Source organism: Bufo gargarizans, chromosome 3, assembly GCF_014858855.1.
Source record: "Bufo gargarizans isolate SCDJY-AF-19 chromosome 3, ASM1485885v1, whole genome shotgun sequence".
Classification (NCBI taxonomy): domain Eukaryota; kingdom Metazoa; phylum Chordata; class Amphibia; order Anura; family Bufonidae; genus Bufo; species Bufo gargarizans.
Genome location: NC_058082.1, coordinates 109,835,796 through 109,854,967, shown reverse-complemented (window position 1 = coordinate 109,854,967; position 19,172 = coordinate 109,835,796). Strand labels below are relative to the sequence as shown.

The following is a 19,172-nucleotide window of genomic DNA, read 5'->3' as shown; positions in this document are numbered from 1 at the left end:
ACATCAAATGGACATCACACATAAACATGACATAACTTAATGTGACATAAATCTTATTGTGACATAATCTTTATGACCACAAGGGTGGCCCCAACACTGGCAGATGGTATTTACAGGAGGCTGCTCCAGCTAAGCATGGCTGAAGCAACCCACCGAGCCATGCCAAACACAGAGGCTTTATAGGGCCAAGAGGCCACACCCAACAGTCAGACACACCCAGTGACTCACACACACACACTGGGAAGGGAGTTAACCCTTCCAGCACCAGGGAAGGGAAACACAAACTTAAAGGGAAAGTGTCCAGCCCAAGAACACACTGTGGCTGTTGCCGCAGGCAACGACATGGGTGGCAACCATGTCCTGGGAGTCAGCCCGAAGGCCGGGACAGTGCCACCACATGTACACATACAACCAAACGTTGCCACGGGCAACCACAGTGAAGGAAAGATGTCAGTGCACACCAAACCTAAAATAGAGTCCACACAGACATACAAAAGTGCATACCTACACGCACAAAACTCCAAGGAAACCGCACAGATACCTGTTGTCCGCGGCAACCGCACCTGAGGCAAACAGCAAAATGCCTCCAGCTGCAGTTGACACAACAACCCAAACCGCGGGCAACTGTATGCGGCTTCCAAGGAGTCACGGCCATAAACATGGTCGTGACACCAGCCTTACAGGACGTCCTCAAGCAGGCCAGCAAGGTGTGTGGCCATTTCAGGCGTTCCTACTCGGCCATGGCGCACTTTTCAGACATTCAGCGCCGAAACAACATGCCAGTGAGGCGCTTGATTTGCGACAGCCCGACACGTTGGAATTCAACACTCCTAATGTTCGACCGCCTGCTCTAACAAGAAAAATCCGTCAACGAGTATTTGTATGACCGGGGTGCTAGGACAGCCTTGCCACGTTACTGGACGCTCATGCGCAATGCCTGTAGGCTCATGCGTCCTTTTGAGGAGGTGACAAACCTAGTCAGTCGCACCGAAAGCACCATGAGCGACCTCATCCCATTTGTTTTCTTCCTGGAGCCTGCCCTGCGAAGAGTGCTGGATCAGGCTGTAGATGAGCGTGAAGAGGAAGAGTTGTGGTCACCATCACCACCAGAAACAGCCTTGTCATCAATCATTGCTTGCCTGACCTGCGGCAACGCTGCAAGAGGAGTATGAGGAAGAGGAATCAGAGGAGGAATGTGGTTTTGAGGAGGACGAAGACCAACCACAGCAGGCATCCCAGGGTGCTCGTTGTTGTCACCTATCTGGGACTCGTGGTGTTGTACGTGGCTGGGGAGGAAGAACAGACCATCAATGACATCAGTGAGGACAAGGAACGGGAAATGAGTAGCTCGGCATCCAACCTTGTGCAAATGGGGTCTTTCATGCTGTCATGTCTGTTGAGGGACCCTCGTATAAAAAGGATGAAGGAGAACGACCTGTACTGGGTGGCCACGCTACTAGACCCCCGGTATAAGCAGAAAGTGGTGGAAATGTTACCAAATTACCGGAAGTCAGAAAGGATGCAGCAGTTCAAAACTAAACTAAAAAATATGCTTTACACAGCTTATAAGGGGGGATGTCACAGCACAACGGGAATCTAACAGGGGAAGAGGTGAAAGTAATCCTCCTCCTACCACGACCACGGCGGCAAGGACAGGACGCTTTACAGATGTGTTGTTGATAGAGGACATACAGAGCTTTTTAAGTCCTACGCATCGCCACAGCCCTTCGGGATCCAGCCTTAGAGAACGACTCGACCGACAGGTAGCAGACTACCTCGCCTTAACTGCAGATATCGACACTCTGAGGAGCGATGAACCCCTTGACTACTGGGTGTGCAGGCTTGACCTGTGGCCTGAGCTATCCCAGTTTTGTGGCGAAGGGGCTTGCGTATCACAATGAAGCGATCATCACCTCTATGAGTGTGTTGGCAATGTTGCCACAGCCCAGATGATAAGGCCGTTGCTTCATTATGATCAGACCAAAAGCGATAAAAAATTTTTTTTTAAGTTGTATGGGTTTTTAATACATAAAATAAAAAAATCATAATAAAGTCTCTTAATAGTTTATTAGAAATAATGCAGACAATTTAAAAAATCCCCATCAATTCCAATACAAAGCAAGTACAAAGCTCAGAACTAAATTATTGCAGGATGTCGTAATGGTTCATTAATTCGACAATGGTTAATCAATTCAACACACGTCCCCTGATAGGGGACGTAACAGGGATTAAACTGATAGGAATAGTACTAGTTAAGACACAACTCATATAGGGTGTCACAGCACATTGCTCCGTGCACGCGCAGTGCCCCAACTTGGGAGTAAGAGGACCGACCAAGCTGCTTTTTCCATCTCCCGGTTCCTAAAATCAATTCAGTTTGGTGTATCAGAGTTTGGTCTGTCACTGTGCAGGCAGTCGAAGGTACCCGGCCTAAAAATTTTTTCACAAAAGGCAATCCCTGATATGGGACGTAACAGGGATTAAACTGATGAGAAGAGAACTACAGAAAATACCACTCATATCGGGTGTGACAGTAAATTGCACGGCGCAGACGCAGTGACCGTGGATTCAAACAAAGGGGAGGGAGCCAGCGTTTTTTTAACCATCTCCCCGTACGAAAAATCTATTCAATAAATGGACCCCAGATTGGGGACGCAACAGGGATTAAACTGATGAGAAGAGAACTACAGAAAATACCACTCATATCGGGTGTGACAGTAAATTACACAGCGCAGACGCAGTGACCATGGATTCAAACAAAGGGGAGGGAGCCAGTGTTCTTTTAACCATCTCCCCGTTCGAAAAATCAATAAAATTCACCTTCCGGGGACCCTTGGTGTTGTACGTGGCTGGGTGGAGGAAGAAACCTTCAATGACCTCAACGGGACATGGCTAGCTTGGTATCCAACCTTGTGCAAATGGGGAGTTTGCGGTTGTTTGCGGTGCATTAAAAGGGGAGTTTGGTCTGTCAATGTCTGTGAAGCGGGCGTAACCCTTACACTACCTGATCGATACAACATCATACCTAAACGTATACACACACTGGATGTTTTAAACCACGTTGTTCAATATATTTTAGGATTGTTAGTTGATTTATGCCCTTTATGGATTAAAATCCAACTCTGCGTCAACTATGTAATTTTTTAATGGGAGTTTTGCCATGGATCCCCCTCCGGCATGCCACAGTCCAGGTGTTAGTCCCCTTGAAACAACTTTTCCATCACTACTGTGGCTAGAAAGAGTCCCTGTGGTTTTTAAAATTCGCCTGCCTATTGAAGTCAATGGTTCGCGAATATTTGCAGAAATTCGCGTTCGCCGTTCGTGAATGGAAAATTTTATGTTCGCGACATCTCTAGTGGAGGACAGAGGAGCCTCTTAAAGAAGAAGTTAGAGGTCTGTGAGAGCCAGAAATCTTCCTCGTTTGTAGGTGACCAAATACTTATTTTACCGAGGAATTTACCAATTAATTCATTAGAAATCCTACAATGTGATTTCCTGTATTCTTTCCCCCCATTCTGTCTCTCATAGTTGAAGTGTACCTATGATGGAAATTACGGGCCTCTCTCAACTTTTTAAGTGGGAGAACTTGCACAATTGGTGGCTGACTAAATACTTTTTTGCCCCACTGTATATATATATATATATATATATATATATACACAGACGTGGACAAAATTGTTGGTACCCTTTGGTCAATGAAAGAAAAAGTCACAATGGTCACAGAAATAACTTTAATCTGACAAAAGTAATAATAAATTAAAATTCTATAAATGTTAACCAATGAAAGTCAGACATTGTTTTTCAACCATGCTTCAACAGAATTATGTAAAAAAATAAACTCATGAAACAGGCATGGACAAAAATGATGGTACCCCTAACTTAATATTTTGTTGCGCAACCTTTTGAGGCAATCACTGCAATCAAACGCTTCCTGTAACTGTCAATGAGACATCTGCACCTCTCAGCAGGTATTTTGGCCCACTCCTCATGAGCAAACTGCTCCAGTTGTGTCCGGTTTGAAGGGTGCCTTTTCCAGACTGCATGTTTCAGCTCCTTCCAAAGATGCTCAATAGGATTGAGGTCAGGGCTCATAGAAGGCCACTTTAGAATAGTCCAATTTTTTCCTCTTAGCCATTCTTGGGTGTTTTTAGCGGTGTGTTTTGGGTCATTGTCCTGTTGCAAGACCCATGACCTGCGACTGAGACCAAGCTTTCTGACACTGGCTAGTACATTTCTCTCTAGAATTCCTTGATAGTCTTGAGATTTCATTGTACCCTGCACAGATTCAAGACACCCTGTGCCAGACGCAGCAAAGCAGCCCCAGAACATAACAGAGCCTCCTCCATGTTTCACAGTAGGGACAGTGTTCTTTTCTTGATATGCTTCATTTTTTCGTCTGTGAACATACAGCTGATGTGCCTTGGCAAAAACTTCGATTTTTGTCTCATCTGTCCACAGGACATTCTCCCAGAAGCTTTGTGGCTTGTCAACATGTAGTTTGGCATATTCCAGTCTTGCTTTTTTATGATTCGTTTTCAACAATGGTGTCCTCCTTGGTCGTCTCCCATGTAGTCCACTTTGGCTCAAACAACGACGGATGGTGCGATCTGACACTGATGTTCCTTGAGCATGAAGTTCACCTTGAATCTCTTTAGAAGTCTTTCTAGGCTCTTTTGTTACCATTCGGATTATCCGTCTCTTAGATTTGTCATCAATTTTCCTCCTGCGGCCACGTCCAGGGAGGTTGGCTACAGTCCCATGGATCTTAAACTTATGAATAATATGTGCAACTGTACTCACAGGAACATCTAGTTGCTTGGAGATGGTCTTATAGCCTTTACCTTTAACATGCTTGTCTATAATTTTCTTTCTGATCTCTTGAGACAGCTCTTTCCTTTGCTTCCTCTGGTCCATGTCGAGTGTGGTACACACCATATCACCAAACAACACAGTGATTACCTGGAGCCATATATATAGGCCCAATGGCTGATTACAAGGTTGTAGACACCTGTGATGCTAATTAGTGGACACACCTTGAATTAACATGTCCCTTTGGTCACATTATGTTCTGTGTTTTCTAGGGGTACCATCATTTTTGTCCATGCCTGTTTCATGAGTTTATTTTTTTACATAATTCTGTTGAAGCATGGTTGAAAAACAATGTCTGACTTTCATTGGTTAACATTTATAGAATTTTAATTTATTATTACTTTTGTCAGATTAAAGTTATTTCTGTGACCATTGTGACTTTTTCTTTCATTGACCAAAGGGTACCAACAATTTTGTCCACGTCTGTATATATATATACACACACACACAGACACTTCAATGGGCATTATAAAACAGGGCACAGTACAGGGGAGTTATAACTGCAGAGGGCATTAGAACTACATGGGGACCTGCAGGGGCGGCATTATAATACTGAGGGCACTATGGTGATATTATTACTTGGGAATCGTTGCGTTGCTCATTATTGAAGGAGACCACTGCTATTACATGTAATCAGGCCTCATCCACAAGACAGGGAAATACAGGGACTGAAATGCATCAGCACCTCCCCCACCTCTCTTTTCTCAGCAGTGGCTGGGGTGTACAGTATGTACACAGAGCAGAGCTCCTTATCTCTGTCTCTGTATAACACTCTATACAGATGCATACATTAGCTTCACAGACAATATGACAAAAGGTAGGATTAAAAACATAGGTCAGCAGACAGTATCACACTCTATACACATACATATAATAGCTTCATAGACAGTATCACACCTAATAGGATTAGATACACAGCTCAGGAGACAGTATCACACATGAAAGGATTAGATACACAGCTCAGCAGATATTATCACACATGGCAGGATTACATATGCAGCAGGCAGTATTACACATGATAGGATTAGATACACAGCTCAGCAGACAGTATCAAACACAATAGGCTTAAACACACGACTCTGCAGACAGTATCACACATGAAAGTATTAGATACCCAGATCAGCAGACAGTATCGCACATGATAGGATTAGATACGCAGCTTAGCAGACAGTATCGCACATGATAGGATTAGATACACAGCTGTGCAGACAGTATCACACATGATAGAATTAGATACACAGTTCAGCAGATAGTATCACACATGGTAGTATTAAAAAAAAAAATAACAAAAGATAAGCAGCACTACAGATTCCAGCAACTGGAAAAATTTGTATCTACCATTAATAGGAGAGGTGGTGCTCGCGGGTATAGATCCTGGTTGAGGGTCCCGGCATGTACCAATAATACGTAGAAATCCGCAGCACTCTTCCGTTTATGCAAAATCCAAATTTGTTTATTGTAAATCAGCAGCATAGTGACAGTGACGTTTCGACCATCTCTGGTCTTTATCAAGCAGTGAGATTACAACATAAGATATGCCTTATAAAGGGTGTGCGTGACACCTCCTAGGAAGTGGGGGGGGGGGGGGGGGTCACCAATAATAATCAAAATATCTCAACATATGTGTCAATCTTGCATATAAATACATGTGGGTCAATAGGACTGGGTCAATGCGCTGAGTTAAAAAAAGGTTTTGCGCTGCAGCCAATGGAAAAAAAGAGTCTGGTGACGTATCCTGTTGCTAAATGCAGGAGAAAGATCGCGCTATAGCCAATAGAAGGAAAGGGGGAGTGTCAGATGATGTATGTTCTTGCTAGAGCATGGAAGCGACTCAGGAAAACTCAATACTCCTACTGGAAAAAAATGAGTTAAAAAGAAAAACAAAATTAATCAATTATCAGGGGGGAGCCTGAATGGAAGGACAGTTAGAGCTACAGTTGTGTTCAAAATTATTCAACCCCCAATGCTGTAAAGGGTTTTAGGGAATTGAGTGTACATTTGTAATTGTGTTCAGAATGAAATCTTACAAGGACTTTTTAAAGAACCAAATGCAACTAAAATGACATCAATTGTTTTTGTAATACAGTATTAAATGTTTTTTTTTGTGATTTCTTCATTTACACAATTATTCAACCCCTTAAAGACTACCACTCTTAAGAACAGAGGTTCATTCAAGTGTTTTCGATCAGGTATTGAAAACACCTGTGGATGTCAAGGAGCAGCAATCAAGCATAATAAGCACCAATTAGGCAGATTTAAAAGGACTGTGATACTCAGCTCCTTCTAGACGTTTACTGGTGTGTTTACAAACATGGTGAAGTCAAGAGAATGGTCCAGGAAGACAAGAGAAGAGGTGATTTCTCTTCACAGGAAGGGCAATGGCTATAAGAAGATTGCAAAGATGTTAAACATACCAAGAGACACCATAGGAAGCATCATTCGCAAATTCAAGGCAAAGGGCACTGTTAAAACGCTACCTGGTCGTGGCAGAAAGAAGATGCTGACTTCGACTGCTGTGCGCTACCTGAAGCGCAAAGTGGAGAAAAGTCCCCGTGTGACTGCTGAGGAACTGAAAAAAGATTTGTCAGATGTGGGTACTGAAGTTTCAGCTCAGACAATAAGGTGCACACTGCGTAATGAAGGCCTCCATGCCAAAACTCCCAGGCGCACCCCCTTGCTGTCTCCAAAGAATAAGAAGAGTCGACTGCAGTATGCCAAAAGTCATGTGGACAAACCACAAAAGTTTTGGGATAGTGTTCTGTGGACTGATGAAACAAAATTAGAACTGTTTGGGCCCATGGATCAACGCTATGTTTGGAGGAGGAAGAGGCCTATGAAGAAAAGAACACCTTGCCTACTGTGAAGCATGGCGGGGGGGTCAATCATGCTTTGGGGTTGTTTTGCTTCTACAGGTACAGGGAAGCTTCAGCGTGTGCAAGGTACCATGAATTCTCTTCAGTACCAGGAGATATTGGATGAAAATGTGATGCAGTCCGTCACAAACCTGAGGCTTGGGAGACGTTGGACCTTTCAACAGGACAATGATCCCAAGCATACCGCCAAGTCCACTAGAGCATGGTTGCAGATTAAAGGCTGGAACATTTTGAAGTGGCCATCGCAGTCACCAGACTTAAATCCGATTGAGAACCTCTGGTGGGACTTAAAGAAAGCAGTTGCAGCGCGCAAGCCTAAGAATGTGACTGAACTGGAGGCTTTTGCCCATGAAGAATGGGCGAAGATACCCGTAGATCGCTGCAAGACACTTGTGTCAAGCTATGCTTCACGTTTAAAAGCTGTTATAACTGGAAAAGGATGTTGTACTAAGTACTAAGATTGAATGTCACTTGGGGGTTGAATAAAACTGATAATGATGTGAGCACAGAAAAGACATTTGTGGTTATTTCATTATAAATGTTATGTTATATTTGTCTGACTTACAAGTGCCTCTTTGATTTAATTGTAAGCAAGATGACTGAAATGATCAAAATCAATGTCAAACTGGCCAAAACACTCGATTTCAGTGGGGGTTGAATAATTTTGAACACAACTTAAGCAGAACAATGGTTTATCATGTAAGGGGGCTCAATATGACTGGAGTCTTCACATAAGAGTCTCCTAGTCCTCACATGAGTCCCCAAAATCAAACGCAGTGATCCCTACAGGGGAGTGATCAATGTTTAGTTGACCGTCAACCCTACTCAAGAAGTCACTGCGGCCATTAGTCCCCAATGTGTATAGAGGGGGCAGCATACGTTAATAGGCATGTCCCCCCTAGTGTTAAACATTACCGGGGTAAAGGGGGGAGACACCCCCATGTATCGGGTAAGGTCATAGTTCAGATGATGGTCCCGCAGATCAACAGTCTCATCCAACCTATCATAACCAGTTCACCCCCAGGGGTAGGTGGTGCTACCATGGTAGTATTAGATACCCAGATCAGCAGACAGTATCACACATAGTAGGATTAGCTACTCAGCTAAGCAGGCAGTATCACACAAGATAGGATTAGATACACAACTCAGCAGGCAGTAATACACAAAAGAGGCTTAGATACCCAGAGCAGCAGACAGTATCACACATAGTAGGATTAGATACGCAGCTAAGCAGGCAGTATCACACAAGATAGGATTAGATACACGACTCTGCAGACAGTATTACACATGATAGGATTAGACACACAGCTGAGCAGACAGTATTAAACACAATAGGCTTAGACACACGACTCTGCAGACAGTATCACACATGATAGGATTAGATACATAACTCAGCAGATAGTATCACACAGAATAGGATTAGATACATGGCTCTGCAGACAGTATCACACAGAATAGGATTAGATACACGACTCTGCAGACAGTATCACACATGATAGGATTAGATACGCAGCTTAGCAGACAGTATCACACATGATAGATCCCCACACGCACTCTCCGATCCTCACAAGACCTCCTTCTCTCCTCTCCTCTTATCGCCTCTTCCCACAATCGACGCCAAGATTTCTCCCGTGCATCCCCCACACTCTGGAACTCGCTACCCCAACATATCAGACTCTCACCTACAGTGGAATCCTTCAAAAGAAACCTGAAAACCCACCTCTTCAGACAAGCCTACAACCAGTGACCCTGCTGCCTCTATACCGCCATGACCAACTCAACCCGCACCTACTGTGTCCTTCTCCCATACCATATAGATTGTAAGCCCTCACGGGCAGGGCCCTCTCTCCTTCTGTACCAGTTTGTAACTCATCTTGTTTATGATTAGTACAATTGTCTGTTATGTATGTGCACCGCTTATCATATGTACAGCGCTATGGAATGAATGGCGCTTAAATAATAAATAATAATAATAATAATAATAATAATAATAATAATGATAGGATTAGATGCACAGCTGAGCAGATAGTATCACACATGGTAGTATTAGATACCCACATCAGCAGACAGTATCACACATGGTAAGCATCGCTACGCAGCTCAGCAGGCAGTATCACACATGGTAGAAATAGATACACAGCTCAGCAGACAGTATCAAACACAATAGGCTTAAACACACGACTTTGCAGACAGTATCACACATGACCGGATTAGATACACAGCTCAGCAGACAGTATCACACAGGATTAGATTAGATACACGGCTCAGCAGACAGTATCACACATGATATGATTAGATACACAACTGAACAGGCAGTATCACACATAATAGGATTATATACACAGCTTAGCAGGCAGTATCACACATAATAGGATTAGATACACAGCTCTGCAGACAGTATCACACATGATAGGATTAGATACACAGCTCAGCAGACAATCAATAAGTTTTTTAAATGTCATGCAAAAATTGCGGTATATACTGACACCCAATATGTCTGAATTGTATTGTATATGTACATTTGTAACATGTAATGGGGCTGTTAAAAGTATATAATAATCTCTGCATAATACTGTGGTTGGTGTGTGTTATTTTGAATATAATACTAGACTAGCACTGTATACTGACACCAAATGTATCTAAATCATAGTATACGGCATATAGAATTGTAGTGAACAATGGCACAGGTCAAAATATATGGTAATCTTTGCACAGTAAAAAAAAAAGAGCAACAGTTGGAGGGATTTGTTTAATGTATACAATATATTTTTTATATATGTTAAATGTAAGAAAAGACCTGATGTGAACCCGGCCAAATTTCACAATTGTAATTCCATTACCAGATCTTTACCTTAAGTTCAGGTATTTAGCTAGTAACACAATGCGCCACCTGCTGTCTGAACGTTGTATAGCTAGTAACACAAAGCGCCACCTGCTGTCTGAGCATTGTATTGTAATTTATCCAATTTAGATATAATGTCATTTCGTGGCACACATCTCAGGACATTGAGATAAGTGATCCGTTGTGTGGACACATCTGTAGTAATAGAAAAATCAGGCCACAAATAGCAGAAAGAAAGGGGTGCCAGAAGCTCAACTACAGTATTTCAAGTTTCTGATCCAGGAATATCATTGGTATAACATTTTTATATCAAACAATACAATTTTCATACTGGCTTTAGAAGTTTTCCATCTTGATTCTGGTTATGGCTGGTACAGTACACAGTAAAATTTTCAAATGCAAAAACATCATAATAGTTACGTAGCTTTAAAAAGACACAAGCCGATCAAGTTCAACCTTTAATAATAATAAGTTAATTTAACATGTTTTACAAAGTTCCGAGACAGGCTTGTCCTCGGTTCTGATGTACTTGGCTCAGATGTAAGACAAAATGCCTTTGAGAGATAAAAGTCAAATGACTTGAATAAGTGTCCACAGTTTTTAGTAGTTGAAGTGACCAATCTATTGTGAGCTGGTTTTATTTTTATCCACTGCTGTTATTTCAGTTGTAGTCTTCTCCTTATAGTGCACTGGCAGTCGTCCTGCAGCCTCTGGTAATTCTGGCTGGTATCGATAGTTATATCCATACGGCCTTAAGTGGTACACGTAGTACTCCAGCATGTGCATCAATGTGGGGTCAACATAATGAAAGGATATGGCCAGGTCTGAGCAGCACTGGGAACCCTGCAAACCAAATAGTCATAAACATATTAGATCAAAACACTTTATTATACTTTTCAACATGAATGTTATCTAGAGAGCTAGAACTGTGGTCTGAAGGTACAGCCGGTAGATTGGGAACCACAGATATGGAGCCTAACTCCCAGTACTATTTTCACCCAAAACCAAAATCAGTGGGACGATTTTACATTTGGTATAGGGGCTCTTGGGTGGTGGTAGTTGGGATGTCTTTGACTGAGTAAGTTTTGCTTGGTGTAGGCAGAAGTGTAGATGCAGGGGCCGGCGAATGCTGGGGACAATAAGCAGGCCCATTGACTTTAATAGATATAGCTTTTCTTTACAGAATTTAATGATAGAGGTGGCAGTAAAAATAGCAGCAGAAAGCATAGTTACCCTTATGTGGTCCTCAGCTGTAAGAAAAAAAACATTACTCACTTCATCCACTTTTAGAGGTAGTCACTCCTCTCTTGATGCTGAGGGACCTGCACCCAAGCGTGATGACATCAACATGCACCCCCAGCATGATTGCGCCTTTGGCAGGTCCTTCAGCATCAAGAGAAGAGCGATGTGAGTAATTTTTTTAACCCCTAAACAGCTATTTTGCACTAGGGTACCCATTTTTAATCGGCCATTAGATGGTTGCACTCGGTCATCGCGCCGCTTGAGCCGTACAGCGCAGGACACAGGCCAGAAGAGGCCTGCATCGCATCACTGCCAGCCTGATGGAGGTAAGTATGTGAGTTTATTTTTTTTAAATGGTACAATACAGGAGAGGAGTGCTGTGAGGGCACTTGTTACTTACTTGCACATTATTGGGGGGCACTATGGGGGCATCTGCTGAGGCCACAAAGAAGGGGTATTTTTTATGGGGGCACTATGGAGGAAGAGAAAAACTATAGGGGCATCCACTGAGGCCACAAAGAAGGGGTATTTTATACGGGGGGCTCTGTATAGGGGCATTTTATATGTGGGACACCTTATGGTGGGTACTATGGGGAAGGGGGGAGATGAGCACTATGGGGTCATCTAGGGGGGCACTAAGAAGGGGTATTCGGGGACACTGAGGGAATCTACTGGGGCACTATATAGGGGCATTTTATACTGGTGCATTATGGGGGACACTAGGAGGAAGGGGGAGAGGAGCACTATGGGGGCATTTACTGGGGCACTATATAGGGATATTTTATACTGGGACATTATGGGGCACTATAGAAACATTAGCTCAATTGGGGGCATTAAAGGGGGTAGTTTTTGCCCTGGCACACATTATAAGAGGTCATTTTTTGTACTGTCACATTATAAGGAGAATTATTACTACTGGGGGTCTATGGGGAACATGATTACTAGTATGGGCACTATGGGAGCATTATTACTTCTGATGCACAGTGGGGACATGTTGGGGGCACTGTAGGAGCACTATTACTACCATGTGTTCTCTAGCAGAGAATTATTACTATTAGTGGGACTTTTGAAAGCACTATTACTGTGGGGGCACTCTGGCACAGTATCAGCTTAGTACAGTTATTTTTGGGAGGCGTTATATTTGCACTATTAGTGTCAGGGGCACTATTTGCTGGGAGCAGTTATGTCAGGACACTGTGTGCCAAAAATTATTGAAGGACACTATCTGCATGGTGCTGCATTGTTATCAGAGGGTTTATCTGTTTCTGCAGTATAATATTGGGGCACAGTATTGGGGTAGTAGGATGATTTGTCCAGAAGATAGGAGGATGATGGAAAAGTAGCAAACTAAGATTTTTTTTCCGTTAAACTGTAGAGACAAGAAATGGCTGAAAAATGGCGGTCTGGTCTGAAAGGAGAAGATACGGAAAGAACATCTACATTAAAGAAAACATCACTGGATGTAAGAGGTATGGGGCGCTTTTTCAATTTTCGCCTCAGGCAGCAGAAAGGCTAGGTGCACCCCTGAGAGCATCGCATATGTGCTGCATGCTGTCCATTCATTTCTATAGTTCTGAAAATAGCCAAGCGAGCACGATCAGCTATTTTTGTAAATCCCACAGAAATGAATGTCGAGTTCACTGTGCAAAGGCAACCAGCTCTCTATTCACTTCTATGGAACTGCCGGAGATAGCCAAGCCAATGCTAGACTATTTTCGACAGTCCCATAGAAATGAATGGATGTCGACTGCGCATGCATGGCTGCTCTCCACTCAGTTTGAGGGTCCTGTTCTGAAGATAGCTGCAGGTTACAGGGGGAAGACTACCACCAATATCTCAGATGACAGAGAAATCTCACAGTTGGCCCATTATTAAGCTAAAGCCATGTAAATGGCACTTTCCTAATGTCTGTGACTGTAATATGGGAACATGTCAGGGCAGCATGGAATTATTGAGCTAAAGAACATCCCTTCCAAAAACTAAAGGTTTGGCTACTTTCTGACATTTGTGTTTTTTTTGTATATAGATAATAATTTAATATACTATAGATATTTAAACATAATCTTCAATCTTATAATTTATTTATTTTTTCGTTTGATTAAAGAGCAAAACTTCCATGAACTTACCTCCACAATGGGATAAAAACAGTAGCTCCAATACCAAAAGCTCTTATCAAAGTGTCCGGTAAGATGGGATTCGGGTGGAAATGGATGAAAGGTTTCCCTTTTTTCAGTGTCCCTAGAGTCTCCAGCTATAACGCCCATTTTCTCCATACACTGACCCAATGCTAAGTCCTCCACAGATGTGGTATGTTGGCAGACTCCGGTACGGAATCCTTCCACAAACCTGTTCAGAGCTTCCTTACTAAGTACATAACCAGCTCCACCACTCATGTAGCCCTGCTTGGCAAATGGTTTAAAGCGCTTGCCAAAATAAACTGGCTGATCAGAAGTATAATTTGAGAGCATCCATCGCAAATTTTCTACTACAACATATGTGTCATCATCCGCTTTAAAAAACCAGTCAGCCTGATCAATGTAGTTCTTGTGTACATATTGAAAAGCTCGAATGGTCTTCCAGTAAAGCTGATCCCGTCCTTCCTTAGTGCCCAAACCAATGGTTGGAAAGCTGTCATTGGAGGTGGAACTCATGAAAAGAACAACATTGCAGTGACGGGTCCAAGAGTATTTTACATGAATGGCTTTGGTATTCAAGTTATTTGGTCCAGTCATGATCCAGCAAAGTATTCTGATTTTCTGTGAAAGATCATTACTGACATTGCTGCTACCTACAAAACCCAAGATAAAGAAAACACAAAAATATGTATCAATTAATCTTAGTTCAAATATAATTTCACCAAAATGTATGTTATGCCATGTCCTGGAGACATGTAAGAAGATAACATCAGTGGAGGTCTCAAATGTAGAAGCTCAAAGCTTCCACCATAACCTTCTCTGTGTGCTGCCATGTACTGTAGGCAAGCTAGAAGATAACATCAGTGGAGGTCTCAAATGTAGAAGCTCAAAGCTTCCAGCATAACCTTCTCTGTGTGCTGCCATGTACTGTAGGCAAGCTAGAAGATAACATCAGTGGAAATAACATATTGTCAAATTGACACTGGAAGGTGCCTTCTAAGCAATACAAATAGTAGCTAAGCAGGTAAAGACTAGACAATGAGGCACTTGTTAAGGTACTTTGTTTCATTATCTGGTTTTACTTTTCGGTGGCAATTTAATATTACAGTATTTAATTGATTTCATGTACCCATTTTACATGCGATGTACATTGGTTTAACCTAAAATCAGGGATCCTTCCAGAAAAGCTCTTGGAAATGGAAAATCTTTCACCACTGAACTTAGAGGTATTTTTAAATACAAGTTATCAGACCACTGAGACCTCCATTGATCCCAAGAGTAGAGGTCCTTCTCCCCTGCCCTATGGAGCAGCAAGTCAAGAATGCGCTCTGTCACTCTATTTATTCTCTATAACAGTGTTTCCCAACCAGTGTGCCTCCAGCTGTTGCAAAACTACAACTCCTAGCATGCCCGCACAACCAAAGGCTGTCCGGGCATGCTGGGAGTTGTAGTTTTGCAACAGCTGGAGGCATACTGGTTGGGAAACACTGCTCTATAAGACTGCAAGACTGCCTGAACTCTGTGTTCAGCTGTCTCTGAGGTTCTAAATGGTGCTCATGAAAGCCATTGTGTATTAAATGCATGTGCACCACTGGAGTGTATGGAGGATACGATTATGCAGTACCTCAGATGGACTACTGCGGAGGGTTAATTGCTGTAATGTCATGCTATTAAAATGGGTTGCCTCACTTCAGCAAGTGGCATTTAGTCATGACTAGTGTTTACAAATCAAAATCAAACAAATTAACTTTGATCCGAATTTCAGGAAAAATTCTATTTGCCACAAAGCCACATTTTGTGGAGCTTCATGGTAACGAATCATTTTTTTCTGAATTGGCAGTTAAAGAAAAAATTCACCTTATCCATTTGCCACCAGAGAGGCTGTCACACCCATCTTGACTGGCAGGGCACAGTGACGTCAGTGATCCCATCGCCACACCCAGTGAGCATGATGAGGTCATATCATCACCACGCGAGACTTCAAGCCACGCGATATTCCACAATATATAAATGATATATCAATTTTTTTAACCCTGATTAATCCCTTAAAGGTCTCAATTTTAATGTCAGATGCCACGATCATTGATAAACGCGGCATCTGAGGGGCTCAATGATAGGGCGGTGTCGTGATCACCATTCCCTGTCATTGCGCCCACTACATTCAATGGAATGAGATTTGTGACAAAGTAATTCATAATGAATCGGATTTCTTTGTGAAATTCTGCGAAGAAGCTGAATCGAATCTTTGATAACTTTGCTCATCTATAGTTATGACCACCCTGTAATCCATCAGTGGTGGTCGTGCTTGCAAACTATAGAAACAAAACGGACTCTCCGGTGGCACATAGCCTAGTGCTTATTCCTATAGTGTGCAGGGACGGCCAGCGCTGCTGGATTGCAGGGTGGTCGTACCCTCTGGAAATGAACAGTGGATAATGTGATGGAAAAATGAATCCAGCCAGCAAAGGAAGTGATATGTATAATAACAATACATTAGTAAGTGCCTGGTATTAACTTCCCCTAAATTATAAATGCCATTTGCTGAAGTGAGACAACCCCTTTAAGTTAAAAGGGTTTTACGAAATTATAATGCTGAAGACCTATCGGTGGGGGTCCGACACGTGGGATGGTGATCCGCTGTTAGAGAAGGCATCGGCACTCCTCTTAGCGGCTTTGCTTGGTATCGCCCTCAGCCCCGCTCTGCATGCAGCCAGTTCGTCCATGGCTTTATTCTAACTGCACATGCACTGATCTTCCTCATAAAAGCAGTGCATGCTCAGTCTGCCCCTGCCACTGGCGCGCTCCCTGCTCCGACTCTGTCTCTACAACCGGCTTATTCCTGTCAGAATTCGGAGCGGGAAGAAAAGTAAGAATGCATCGGGGATCAGACATACTCTTACTTTTCTTCCCGCTCCGAACTCTGACAGGAATAAGACAGTTGCAGAGATAGAGTCGGAGCAGGGAGCGCGCCAGTGGCAGGGGCAGACTGGGCATGCGCTGCTCTTATTAGGAAAAGCAGCGCATGTGCAGTTAGAATAAAGCCATGGACGAACTGGCTGCACGCAGAGCGCGGCTGAGGGGGCGGGGCTCATTATAAAAACATTACCATTCAGATTTTTTTTTATAAAGTATATTAGGAAACTCATTTACCCTACCTCCCACTATATACTGGAAAGTACTTATATAGTGGCCAACCCCTTAAATGAATTAATGATAATGCTATATAATTACCTGGTTGGTGACTGTGAGGAAATTTCTGCAGCAATGCTATGTGCTTGTTTTTTTCCCAAGAGCGTATTGCTAAGGGTACTTCAGTTCTGAAACTGTTGGTGATGTTGTTCAACAGGAGAAATATAGTGAAGAAGCCAACCAGAACACCCAGGTTGAATGCCAACCATGAGGTTTTGCCAAAAAGGACTGCCATTACTATAAAGAAAAACATGCATTAAAAAACTATTATTTCAACCACCTCATTGTCAGTTGCTTGTATGAAATTCTCTAGAGTAGACCAGGCTGATTTTCACCATATGCAGTACCAGACTTACCAGGATTTAAAGGGGTTGTACAGGATCACAGCAATAATGCTGCTTTCTACCAGAAACAGAACCTCACCTATCTACAATTTAATGTCTGGTATCAGTCATAACCTGCAATACCATGCACAACCTGTTCACAGGTGTGTCAGTGCTCTTGAAGGAAGTCAACCATGTTTTTGTAATCCAGGATAAAACCTTTAAATCAAAAGTACACGTATCTAATGTACAAAGCAATGTAAAACTGCAGAAAAAAAATACCAATACATATTACTACTAGAGATGAGCGAATTTCATATTTTGAAATTTGTTTAGGCTTCATTTACTGGTAAAAGGTGAATTACGTTATGGATTCCGTTACCACGGATTATAACGCAATTCTATGACTGAATGTATAACGGTATGCCTTTAGAGGCATTCAGTTATTCATTCCGTCACAATACAAGTCTATGGGCCTTTCACCTTTTACCAGTAAACAAAGCGTGAACGAATTTTATAACCTGAAATTCACTCATCTCTAGTTACTACTCTTCTCATTTATTTACTTAGAAGGGTTTTCTGGAATTACAGTATTGATGGCCTATCCTTTGAATAGCTCATTAATATCATACTAACGAGGGTTTGATGCCTGGCACTCCCACCAATTAACTGTTTCAGGGGGCTTCTGTGTTCAGGTGAGTGTCGGACCCCCTAACTTTCTTATGGTGGCCTATCCTAAGGACAGGCTAGCAATATTGTAATCCTGGAAAACCTCATTAACTCCTTAATGCAAAAATTCCAAACATGTATGGCATTTTCATCCAGGGAGTTCATAGAGTAGGCTCACAAGCTGAGCCCGCTCCACATGTTGTGGGTGCAGACTGTGACATACAGCTGACACCCAGCCATTATGACTGGGAGTGGAGACCCCAATCCTGGTAATTTAACACCTCGGATGCTGTAGTCAATAGTGACCATGGCATCTAAGCTGTTAGACAGAGGCAGGGGGCTCCCTCTCTCCTCCTACTGAAACCACTTGTGAAGGTTCCCAGGCCTGTTATAGCGAGCTGCCTGTCAGGTTGTGCCTGTGGCATGGCTTGATAGGCAGCAAGTAAAAATCATAGACTGAAATAGTATTCTATTGCAGTCTAGGGTATAAGTGCAGTCACAGTTCTGACGAGTCAACTCTCAGTAAATAAGAAATGTAATGTCAAATTATTTTCAGCATCACAGACAGACCTCCATTAACATATAACCTTTACTATATCTTTAAAATAACGTGGATGTGAAAAGCCCAATGAAGGATATAGGCAGAGAGGGGTGGTTTAAGAGGACAAACTCACCCTATTTTATCCTTCTTTCTTGCAGCTCTGCCTAAAATAAACAGAATAGACACCCCTTTAAGGACCCTCCCGTATCAGGAGTCCACCTAGTCAGCCCTAGGAAGTTCCTGGTAAAGAAAAAAAAACTAAGCAAAAAAAAAAAAAAACACCACCACAGCAGAGATATGTCAATGGGAATGGAGCGGCAGACTGGGGCCACACGTGAACTAGCGGCAGGACGGATCCGACAGGCTGTTCACTGCTGCTAGTGTGAAACTAGCCTTAGAAAGGTGCAAAATGTTGCTGTCATGTCATTTTTGGTGCACAATGAACACCATAAAACAAACCCCCCGTAAAAATGACTTCTTTTTTTTTAT

The 19,172-nt window shown here is 42.7% G+C and overlaps 1 protein-coding gene across 4 annotated transcripts in view; it reads right to left on the bottom strand.

Moving 5' to 3' along the window:
• Positions 1-11,029: 11,029 nt before the first annotated feature.
• Positions 11,030-19,172, bottom strand: part of LOC122932183 (glycoprotein-N-acetylgalactosamine 3-beta-galactosyltransferase 1-like) — a 69,050-nt gene continuing 60,907 nt past the window's right edge. For all 4 annotated transcript variants that reach the window (XM_044286456.1, XM_044286453.1, XM_044286455.1 and 1 more), the window contains exons 3-5: positions 17,193-17,387; positions 13,953-14,614; positions 11,030-11,427 (exon numbers count right to left, since the gene is read on the bottom strand). In XM_044286456.1, the coding sequence (XP_044142391.1) occupies positions 11,206-11,427; positions 13,953-14,614; positions 17,193-17,385 (1,077 nt within the window). In that variant the 5' untranslated portion in view covers positions 17,386-17,387 and the 3' untranslated portion in view covers positions 11,030-11,205. The remainder of the gene's footprint in view (positions 11,428-13,952; positions 14,615-17,192; positions 17,388-19,172) is intronic.